The sequence below is a fragment of the Pelobates fuscus genome, chromosome 7, assembly GCF_036172605.1.
Source record: "Pelobates fuscus isolate aPelFus1 chromosome 7, aPelFus1.pri, whole genome shotgun sequence".
Lineage (NCBI taxonomy): Eukaryota > Metazoa > Chordata > Amphibia > Anura > Pelobatidae > Pelobates > Pelobates fuscus.
In genome coordinates, this window is record NC_086323.1 from 156,937,768 (window position 1) to 156,950,059 (window position 12,292).

Genomic DNA, 12,292 nt, shown 5'->3' on the forward strand with positions numbered 1-12,292 from the left:
ATTAACATGGATTGTTTGAGGATTTGCATCATTTAATATACAGAACATGCCCACAACTTTGAAGGTTTTTTTTTTAATTCTGAAGCAAACAACAAATAGGACAAAATAACAGAAAAAGTCAATGTGCATAACTATTCACCCCCCTAAAGTCAATACTTTGCAGAGCCACCTTTTGCGGAACTCACAGCTCCAAGTCGCTTTGGATAAGGCTCTATGAGCTTGCCACATCTTACCACTGGGATTTTTGCCAATTCCTCCTTGCAAAACTGCCCCAGCTCCTTCAAGTTGGATGGTCTGCGCTTGTGAACAGAAATCTTTAAGTCTGACCACAAATGTTCTATTGGATTGAGGTCTGGGCTTTGACTAGGCCATTCCAAAACATTTACATTTTTCCCCTTAAACCACTCAAGTGTTGCTTTAGCAGTGTGTTTGGGGTCATTGTCCTGCTGGAAGGTGAACCTCCATCCTAGCCTCAAATCACTCACAGAGTGGTACAGATTTTGCTCAAAAATATCCCTGTATTTAGCACCATCCATCTTTCCCTCAACTCTGACCAGTTTCTGAGTCCCAGCTGCTGAAAAATATCACCAATGCATGATGCTGCCACCACCATGTTTCACTGTGGGGATGGTGTTCTTTGGGTGATGTGATGTGTTGGGTTTGCGCCAGACATAGCATTTTCTTTGATGGCCGAAAAGTTCACTTTTAGTCTCATCAGACCAGAGCACCTTCCTCCATACATTTTGTGAGTCTCCCACATGCCTTTTCGCAAATTCAAAACGTGCCATTTTGTTTTTTGCTAAAAGTAATGGCTTTCTTCTGGCCACTCTGCCATAAAACCCAACTCTATGGAGGGTACGGCTTATTGTCATCCTATGTACAGATACTCCAGTCTCTGCTGTGGAACTCTGCAGCTCCTCCAGGGTTACCTTAGGTCTCTGTGCTGCCTCTCTGATTAATGCCCTCCTCACCTGGTCCGTGAGTTTTGGTGGGTGGCTGTTTCTTGGCAGGTTTGCTGTTGTGCCATTTTCTTTCCATTTGGTTATGATAGAATTGATGGTGCTCCTGGGGATCATCAGAGATTTGTATTTTTTTTATTGTATTTTTATAACCTAACCCTGACTTGTACTTCTTAATAACATTGTCTCTTACTTGTTTGGAGAGTTCCATGGTCTTCATGGTCTTCATGGCAGTGTTTGGTTAGTGGTGCCTCTTGCTTAGGTGTTGCAGCCTCTGGGGCCTTTCAAAAAAGGTGTGTATATGCAATGACAGATCATGTGACACTTAGATTGCACACAGGTGAACATCATTTCACTAATTATGTGACTTCTAAAGGTAATTGGTTGCACCAGAGCTTTTAATGGGCTTCATAACAAAGGGGGTGAATACATACGCATATGCCAATTTTCTGTTTTCTATTTCTAAAAAAATAGTTTTAAGTATATATTTTTCTCATTTCACTTCACCAACTTAGACTATTGTGTTCTGATCCATCCCATAAAATTCAGATTAATAAAAAAAAAAAAAACAACTTAAAGCTGTAATGTAACAAAATAGGTAAAAAGTCAAGGGGGGGGGGGTGAATACTTTTGCAAGGCACTGTATATTCCAACATACAGGAAGATCTCTCCGATTACCAGCCCAGTACGAATATAGATCTAAAAAATGATTATGGATTGAGCCAAGGGGCTGGAAATGTGGAGTCACCTTGTGTATAAAGCTATACAGTTTAATCGTGCAGTAAGTTATCCAGATCAAACAGAGCTGGGAAGATTAAATCCAGAATCTTGGAAAGGTATCATGAATGGGTGCCAAGCCAAGAAGCCAGAAGATTAAGCAAAGATTTTGCGCTAGACTTGGCATTCACACAGGCATTTATACAATGGTCTGGCACATGCCCAGCTTATTTAATTTAGTTGTACATTAAATGAAGACAAACAGAATTTTGTATAATCACCTTCCATCTACATAGGTCTCTCTATGTATGGTAGCAGGAGTAAGTTAGTTATTTAGAAGAAAACGAATATTCAGGGCCTTATTTTATGTAAAAAAATAAATAAATTAAAATTAAATAAATTAAAGGGGCACTCTAAGCACATCTTAGTGGCTATGGTGCTTCTAGGATTTTGACATTCTCTCCCACGCTCAAGTGGTTTTACACGTTAGAAAAAACACTTCTTATAACGTATATTTCTCTTCTTGTTTGGTGGCTCGCCGGGATATATATTTCTGTGTGTCAGTTAGAAATATCACTACGCATCAAACTTAAGTTTTCTCTAGATTTATTCAGCTTGCAATTATGAATACATAACAAAATAACAAAGATGGTTACAAGACGATGGATGTTCAACAGCAGACGTTAATAGCTGGTCTCAGGAAGGGAGAGACCGTCATCAGAGAAGTTCCAAACCTACCCTAAGACTCCAATTAAATATAGGATGTATGTGATGGAACCTTTCTTGGTGTACTTCTATCAATCAAATAAAAACATTCATATGATTTCTACTGGTTCAGAACCACATTTCAGAATTCTCAGAATAAAATTGGCAATATTCTGCAATCCCCGTCTGTTTATGGTCCATCTTCAAACCACAACATAATGTCAATGGCCTGTCCATGCATAGATCATTCGTATCACATTCGTATCACAGTCATTGAGTATAATACAAGATGTCATCACTACGTTCTGGTATAGGAGTTATTTTGAAGGTTGAGGTGCTACCCTTCTTACTGCTTCTTTTACTTCAAACTCCCTCTGTAAAATAGACAAATGGATATCAATCCATATTTGAAACAGAGGGAGTTTGAAGTAAACGAACAGTAAGAAGGGTAGCACCTCCACCTTCTAAGAATTCTCAAATACCAAAACATTGTTACGCATCTTGTATTATACTCAATCCAGACACCCATATATAATGTGTGAATAGCATGTGCAATATTCTACAGACACTAACCGAAGGACCCCCAGCCATTCTTGGACTGACCCCTTACTCACCATATTGCTACAGTCGAGATTACACTTCTACATCGGCAATGTCAATTTCAGCCATATTTGGAGAAAACAAACTGAATGAGAGTGTCTGCTGAGGTTGTCAGCCAATCGTTGCTGTCTAAATTAGGCTGAAACGGACTTTACTAATGTTAAAAAAGCAAGGTGGCTTGGTTGTTGGGTGGGGGACCCAAGGTTTGGGTCAAGACACGGATATGGTTTAACACAGGACAATGGAGATGGTGGAAGTAGCCTGCAAGCACCGTAGAGACTACAACAGTCTGCAGTAATTATGGTGATTTAAAGGTCAATTTAAGTATATTTTAAAAGTATTTTCTAATAGAGGAATAGGCAACAAAGAAGATTCCAGTTCTGAATGCTAGGCAAGATTGTGCTGCATCCTTTCTTCAGAACAGAAATTCGTTTGCTATTGCACATGCTTCTTTATATCTTCGCATTAGAAATTAATGAGCAAGCATGCATCTGATATCATATAGGAACACGGGAAGCCTGTGCAAGTGATTTACAGTCCGAAGATTAGTTGGGAGATTCAGTACTTGTATGATTTAATGGCACAAGTAGGTGGAACAGTTCCCATGAAAAATCTTTAGCTCATAATAACTTTATACAGTTTATTATTTTAATTTGTTTTAGAAAAATGTAGTACATTATTTACATAATGCGTTACAAATGTTTCTAAATACACGTCAGAGTTCTAACCGGAGGCCTTGACAATCTGCCCCAAACCCTGAGTCTTTACATAGTTACATAGGCTGAAAAGAGACATGTGTCCATCAAGTTCAGCCTTCCCCACATCTGTTTTTTGCTCCAACAGAAAACTAAAAACACAGTTTGAAGCACTTTCAATTTTGCAACAAACTAGAAAAAATATTCATACTTGACCCTAGAATGATCCAAGATTTATCCTTGGATCAAGAAGATATTACCCTACATTTGAAATATTATACCATTGAATATTATACTCTTGCAAGTATGCATCTAGTTGCTGTTTAAACATCTAGATCCGGATCAAACAATAAAGTCCCAGGTAAGGTACATATTTCAACAGTCTTTAAAGGGACACTCCACTGCACAAATATAAAAAAAAAAGAAAAAAAATCTTTATTACATATATCCTCAGTGTGAAAACATGCATGTGCTGAGCTAACAAACCAGGAAATAGCAGGACAGGTTGTCTGCTTCACAGTAAGGGGGTGTAACCAGGTCAATTTAGAAAAACGTCAATTTCTACTGAAACAAGCATTTTTTTGGTAAAATTAATATAAGATACACTCTTTACACAGCAAGCTAAAGTGTTGTAGTGGTCTGGAGTGTCACGTTATTTATATACATGTCTATTTTGATAGATGAAACCTTTTAATGAATTTCCAGTTATGTTCCAAGTCCCCAAAAGTCGCATAATGTTGCCACTTTTTCTGCAGAATGTAGGGAAGCATCACCTTTTCTAAGTATGTTAAGAAAGGGTTATATCCCAGCAAAGCATACATTATAATAGTTTGTTTTACACCTTGCCTTCATCAGCACCAGTGGTCTGTCCAATAAATATTTAACGGTAAAAAAAAACAAAAAGCCATAAACACAAAGATCTATTTACAACAAATATTCAAAAGTTTTATGGTACTGGTCACCTGTTTTTCCTGTGTTCTTCATCCAGGTTCTATTAGAGGACTCGTTTTCAAAGCCTTCAAGTTGAAGTTCCTGGTATTCATCTTCAATCTTGGCATTGAAATCGTCAATGTTAATGGGAGACTGACGCGCTCCTCCGCAATCAGTGCTGGACATCATCCAGTGTTCTGGTCCATACACACCTAGACGATAAGAAATAGAAAGATAATTAAAAAATGTTTGCATAATTGATGTAAAAAAAACCAAAAATAAATCTATTTTATTTCCCAAAGTTCACGTGCAGCCACTCATTGCCATGAACTCAAGATGGTTGTGAGACAAGAACAACCAAAAGAATCGAAAGTCATTTGCGCTAAACAGTTCGTGAACTCTGCCTCTGGCAGTCAGGAACAAAACAATAATCTAAAAATGTTCTCTTATGTGATTATGTCCTAATCTGTTGGCAAGTTCATCGATGGTATACTCTGAAATTACCACACGACTGGAATGCATCCAAGTAATGAATTGTTGCAAATACTGCATTGTTTTAGAACTCAAGACAGATGCCAGGCACTAAGAGGAGGTTTTAATTTCCTCTAAGGCTTTTGACAGTGTTTTCAAAGACTTCTACATAACAAAAACTGCAAGACCATTGAAACATCTCTTTATAATATACACGGAGAGAATAAACATCAGAAATGTAAAACACAAATGATTAATTGTACACCGAGAGTCAGTGATATGAGAATATATCATTTAACTGAAGGAGCCCAAAAAAACGGTGCTAATTTAATACTACTAGCGGCAAGTACAAATTAAATATTATCCTATTTAGAAACTGAGGCCTAAAATTTGTGACACTTTGATTAATAGGCCTCTATCTATCTATATAAAGGAAAGTGGAACGGACATTGTGGAATTTACACCACTGAGCATAACCTGTGTTAATCTCAATGATATTGTTCTTAAAAAAAAATGTTAATTAGATTATATATTTTCACAAAATCCATCAGAATCCAATATATTCAAGGCACAGCCAAGGCATACAATGCAAATGAGTCAATTTCTTATATGAGATGGCGGAAGAGGAAACCTTGAGGGCACCCAGTTTCAAGACAGGTGTGTGGATTTTGACAATTTTTCAGACCTCACAAAAATATATTTCTTAATTATAGAAAATATGTATTGAGAACATGTAAACACAACGTTAAAACTCCTGGAAAGCTGCGATCATGTTAGGAAATTGTAACAGGATGTTCATTTAAAGACGTATATTGCTTTCATATTCAAGTTGGTAAAATGGAATGGTCACCCCTGAATTGTGACAATACCAATTTACCCCAATCTAACACACACCAGGGTGAAAAACCTGTTAAGTTACCTGAAGTTGCCAGGTGGCTACTATTAAAGGGTTACCTTCATGTATTCTAATGCATAAAATGATTTGCAAACTTTAAAGGACATTTTCAGCATATACATAGTGCTCCCTTTGAAAACAACTGAAAAGTTGCAATTTGGTTAAAAATAAAAATAAAACCCTGATCTAGGTTTACTATTAAATGTTTTGCTTGATTAGTTAAAAAGTAACTACTGTTAAGTCGTTAATATATTGTTATGCAGTTGACATTCATGCCTTCATGATCCCTTAAACGAACACGTACATTTTTCATTTTCATTTAGTTAATTTACTAGATATACCTCAAATTAAACCATGTAAGCCTCTAGCAATAGCTTGCTAAAGCCGCAGATCGTGTCTCTTTTTTACAGGACTGGTTGTTTGATAGCCAACCAAGGGGTGAGTGAGTGTGTGGGGTGAAATGCGTGGTTACAAGGTTAATTTAAAATTGTGCTAATTTCTGTTAGAGTGTCTCTTTAAACAATTAATTAAAACAATAGCATTAAAAAGTAAATAATGCCAGAGACATCTATTGTCTGTTACATTATTTGCAGAAAACAAAAACACACAAATTGTCACTTCACGTTGTAAATTTAACCCCTTAAGGACCAAACTTCTGGAATAAAAGGGAATCATGACATGTCACACATGTCATGTGTCCTTAAGGGGTTAATTAAATGTAGCATACAACAATACATAGTGGGGACTGAACTCTGTTTGACTATGACAATGCTATATTGTTCTAGTAGAGGAGGATGCTCACATAACAGGAATAGCTAGCAGCCAAGTATAGAGGGGATGGAATATGAAAGTAAACTTAAAAAAAAAGTGGAAACAAGTGCAAGACAAAGCTTTGAAAGTATTACTCCAACCTACGTGACCACTTTTGGTTTATAAGTAGTCATAGTGCAAGCAGTCTTTAGGTGCAGAGTCACCCTGTTCTGAAATGGCTAATGTGAGTGCTGTACTAAACTACCATTACTTCCACTGTCACCACGCACTTTACAATGCCAACTCTTGGGGGCGCCTGCAAGGAGAAGTATCTCCCCTCCCTATGCTCGTTCCCCTCCGGTCTGAATATTTTGTTCAGACCTCTGTTCAAACCTCCTTTTCTTCCTGTATATTTGATTTGCTGGTGGGTGGGCGGTAGCAATGAGATTAGCTGTCAATCAGCTTGCCTATCGTGAATGCACACAGTGCACGCATGCATGGCGTAATGCTCACTGTGTCTGTCACAGAAACATTGGATCCAAGAGAAGCATTATGAGAAGCATTTGAATGGACCACAACGTGAAAAAGGAAGACGCTACGTGATGACTAAGTAGAAATAATTAAGGAGAACTTGGCCTGGGACTGGATTCCAGGTACATGTTAAGCTTTTTTTTTTATAATTATTATTTTTTTTACAAGTTATTCAGGCATAAAAACAGGGGCTGGGAGATATAGTGACATATACACAGTGCAAGATTTAAAGCATGATTTGAGGAAGTGGAAAAATCAAGCCTTTAACCCCTTAAGGACACAACTTCAGAAATAAAAGGGAATAATGATGGAATGTTTCTGTCATGTGTCCTTAAGGGGTTAAACTGCAAAAAAAAAAAAGTTAAGTAGAACTTGTCGACATTCATTTACTGAAGAAAAAAAAAATGATAGCTATTACTCTGTGTCTTTAAAGCTTTGAGTGCATTTTTACGTAACATACTCTTGTAATAACCAGGACCTTGGATGAATAAAGCTTATAAAAGCACTTATAAAAGCAAACAATATAAAAGGAAAATAGTTCTACATGACTGTGTGCAATCCATGCCATATTCACAATCGTTTTACTTTTTTAATAGAACCAAAGAACAAGGAATAACAAGTTCAAAGACACCGACAGCATCTAAAAATCATCCGAAGGACACATTTCAACCGAAAGATAACATTGTTTAGCAAGACTTACTTGCATTTTTCTCTAAGAGTTATGTACTTTTCCTTCCATGCTGAGATTATTTTGTGAACATAATACATGGAAATCCAAAAATTTATTCTATGGAATTATGTATGTTTTAAAGGTCAACAAATGATATAATTATTTAAAATAAAAAAATTACATAATACACACATTGTGTTTACATTTCTTTCCAGTGCATCTCCTTGATTACCGTTGCTGTATATACGTAGCCATGTTTAAAGAGACACTATCGGCACCACAACAGCTTTAGCTTAATAAAGCAGTTTTGGTGTATAGATTGTGCCCCTGCAGTCTCCATTCTACCATTTAGGAGTTAAATCACTTTGTTTACACAGTCCAGTCACACCTCCTTACATGTGACTTACACAGCCTTCCTAAACACTTCCTGTATAGAGACATCAAATGTTTATACTTCCTTTATTGCAAATTAATTTTGAATTTCTGATCTCCTGCTCTGTCAGCCTTCTAGACCCCATTGGAGCTTCCTGTGTGTTATGGAGTTTACAGAGCAGGAAATAAAAACCTCTAAAGCAAGTTTACATCGGATTAAAAATTAAACCCTCCCCCCCCCTTTTTTTTTTTAAATGTAGTCTGCGTGTTGCTAGGTTGCTAGGGCTCCAGAAATCACTGAACTCCTAAATGGCAGAGAATTTAGCAGTTAAACTAGAGGGGGATGGTCCATACACCAAAACTGCTCAATTAAGCTGAAGTTGTTTTGGTGACCATATTATCCCTTTGTGTTCTCTTTAGTCAGAAGCACAACTTATCCAACCAAAAACGTGCAACCCAGCCCCATGCAGGTAATCACAAGCGAATAAGCACTGATGAATCTTATGCACAAGTACCAAGCATTGTAACAATGGTTCAAGTACAGTTCAGACTATGGAGCAATAGTGTGGCGGACCCAAGGAAATAAGTCAAATTGTTCAAAACTATTCCTCGCACCATAACTACTTCAGAATGTTGTAGTAGTAATGGTGCATAGAGTGTCCTTTTTTTAACTAAAAAAAAAAGATAGTTTGGATCATGCACAATAATCTTTGATCTTGGGGGCGGGGCTTGGACTTCATGGCGGCTGGACGTGCCTCGTGTGAGCTCCGAGCTCAATAGTTCCTTCCAGACAGAGTTATCGCACACCAGCCAGCCTGGACCCCTGCAAACGACTGAATTAAGTCGCACCTACCTCAGGAACCAGTCGAAGTGCCCCGGGTCTGCCGCCTGCGGGTGCACGGAGCGCCTATCGAAGGTGACGGGAGTGAGGCCTAGCAGTATCGCCGGACGGGTGAGGCGGCCGATCCCCCGTACTGTGCGACCTAGTGCCCTCCCGAGCTTGCAACACAGCCCTGTCCCCCCCCCCTCTAGACCGGCGGGGGTTATCCCGGTCTGCTTATCCACACAGAGCGCTCACCCTCAGGACGCTCCACGACGCAGCCCCGACCGACGGACGCCACGAGGCCCAAGCAAAATGGCCGATAGCACTACACAAGTCCCGGCCCTGCAGAGCCAACAGCACCCGACCCACTCACCTCTGGCATCCACGGATGCACTAGATGCCGCTTTTGAGCAGTTCTGGGCGAGATGGGAGGCCCGTTTGAGAATGGCGGCTCAGGCAGTACAGGAGGCTCGGGGACGGCGTGCAGAACAGTTGCTGAGGCCCCGACCGGGTAAGGCGACTCCAAGCCTAGCACCAACCAAACGCGCACGTCCACCCGGGCAGATACCCACCAGGAGTAAAGCAGCAACACAACACCTCTGCAGGCGGTCAACTGCTGCACGCCGTCGACGGAGACTACCTCCAAAAAGCGGTCGGAGAGCCTTGTACCGCTCCCCACACAAGAGGAAAGGGGATGCTCTGTACCAGCAGACACGCAAGGAAAAGCACGGAAAATTGATCCGATCTAACACCAGGCACAAAAGACTGACAAATGCATACAAACGCCTACCCAAAGACCCATCACACAACAACAAGCCACTGAAGCGACACCTACAAAACGGGAAAGCAATTGCAACTCTACCCCATCCTCTAATCACTGGTTCCTGGCGGAGAGGAGGAGCGGATAAGGCACTAGGCACCCAGAACCGCAGGGTTCTGTGCATGAAGCTCGCTGGACTTTGGCAATCAAGCCGCGGTGGCCTCCCACCAAGAGGCATTGGCTAAACAGCCCACCTTACATACAGGCATGAGCTGCGGTGCCCACAACCTGGTAACGAGCTACTTACCTCTATCCCTCCCTGGCACCAATGGACGCAAACCAGTCCCCTCTGCAACCCTTTAGGTCCGATACCGACAAGAACCATCATGGAGTGCTCCTACCTGGCTAATATGTATAACTGTTGTCTCTCCTGTTATTAACATACCAATGTTGAGTACCTTTAAGCATGCACCCCCATACATACTCAACTCAAGAACGAATAGAAAGCCTGTACCTTAATACTGTATGACCAGATCACTTAGTGTGGCACCCCCTTTAGTCATATCCTAGTGCTTAACTACCGCTGCACGTTTAAACCTGTAGCTACAGCAACCCGCAACTAGTGTAGACCTAGCCTGTTGAAAAGCATAATTAACATTGTTTGTTTAAATTGATTTTATTTCGTTTTCTCATGCCAGCCCTGGCTTGTATTGCTCAGCCTGTAGGTAATTATATAAGGGTAGGATTTACATAGCTACTCGGTTAAAGCGACTTACCCCAACCAGTAATCTAAATTGTTTTAGGCTTGAATCTAATGTCTTAGTCGTCTTACTAGCTATGTGTGAAGTGTATTTTTGTACTTTGACTATCCTACTGAACGTAATGCATCTACTCACCACTGACAACTCTAATGTTTAATTACGCAAGTTATCTATATTTAAAAACAAAAAATGTGCACAGTTCTATGCCACTGTCTAATATCTGTAACCCTTGCAACACGCTGTTGTGGCGTCTGTTCATATCTTGTGATCATTTGCACAACCAAAATAAAGAATTAAAAAAAAAAAAAAAAAAATGATAGTTTAATATTAATTTACTTTATTTCCCCGTCTCTGTGCTGCCCCGCATCCACTAGTGGATTTTATCAATCTCAATTTTCTTAGTCAATTTAATGCTTCCACATGTAAGGCGTATAAACGGCGAATTGTTGCGCCGTGCCAATTAGCATATCCTCCTAGAGATGCTTTGACTTTTAAAGCATCTCAATGTGGAGTGTTCAGTGTCTCCATGCAGAGTGTGGATATGCTTAGTGTCTGTCCTACAATCTTTGCTGGACCAAACCCAGGAAGCACCTCTAGTGGCTATTAGAGTGAAAGCCACAAGATGTGGTATTGGGCAACAGTGTCAACACATCTTTCACACTACTGAGGCTGCAGGGACAGTCTACATATCCCAGATCCACTACATTAATAGTACTGGCCATGGTGCCTATAGTGTCGCAGATCCAATAAAACTGCCTTGAACATATCACAGTGAGTGCCTGAGATTTCTTATTTTATATAGTGTCTTTGCAGGCCATAATAGTAAATCATATCTATGTGGTTTGTCTGCTTTTGGATCAACAGCAGCAAAAGGATTGTGAAAAAGGCTGAGCTTGACTGACTAGAGTGTTTTTAACCTAAGTACGGTAACTATCAGGGCCGTCTTTAACGCGGGGCAAACGGGGCAGCTGCCCCGGGCCCTTTTACCTGTGGGGGCCCAAGGCAGCTGCCACGTGGGCCCCACTGCCCTTAACAACTTTCTCCCTCCAGCCCTCCACCCATGGGCCCCCAGTGCATGCTGATCTTGGGAACGCACACAGGGGCCCACCGGGTGGCCCATGCAGTAAGGGCCACCCGGTGGGCGTTTGTAAGCAGGGGCCCGGTCGCACTCTGTGGCCCTTTAACAGCACGACCGGGCCCCTTTTCCTTTCGGCAGCATGAGAGGAAGTGACTGCGTGAGTCACTTCCTCCCAGAGAGAGCCGCGCGGGAGTGACCACACCAGGGAAGCAGAGAGGAGGAGGGCTGGTCCAGACTGCCAGTCTGCAACCCCCAACAGCCTCAGCCACCACTCTGGCCACCAGGGAAGCAATCCTTCAAGGTAGGAAACGGGGAGTAAACTTAAAAGTGTGAGAAGAGGTTCACATTTTTCTTGTCTGTAGTCATTCAGGTGTTTGTCATCTGCTGGTTCCCTTTCTTTTTTATATACACCCTCTCTGCTATATGTACGAGCTGTTCACCCCTGATAATTTTTCTTCTGGTTTGGATACTGTAACAGCTCTTTGAACCCAGTGATGTACACCATATTTAATCAGGATTTCATTTAAAAAGATTTTATGTAAAGGGTGAAAAGAGAAGGATTGTGTAGTGCTGGG

At 40.6% G+C, this 12,292-nt stretch overlaps 1 protein-coding gene across 3 annotated transcripts in view; it reads right to left on the bottom strand.

Annotated features, from left to right (window-relative positions):
* PTPRG (protein tyrosine phosphatase receptor type G) overlaps positions 1-12,292 on the bottom strand; it is a 486,380-nt gene that overhangs the window by 249,339 nt on the left and 224,749 nt on the right. For all 3 annotated transcript variants that reach the window (XM_063426859.1, XM_063426861.1, XM_063426860.1), the window contains exon 3: positions 4,639-4,818. In XM_063426859.1, coding sequence (XP_063282929.1) covers positions 4,639-4,818 — 180 coding nt within the window. The remainder of the gene's footprint in view (positions 1-4,638; positions 4,819-12,292) is intronic.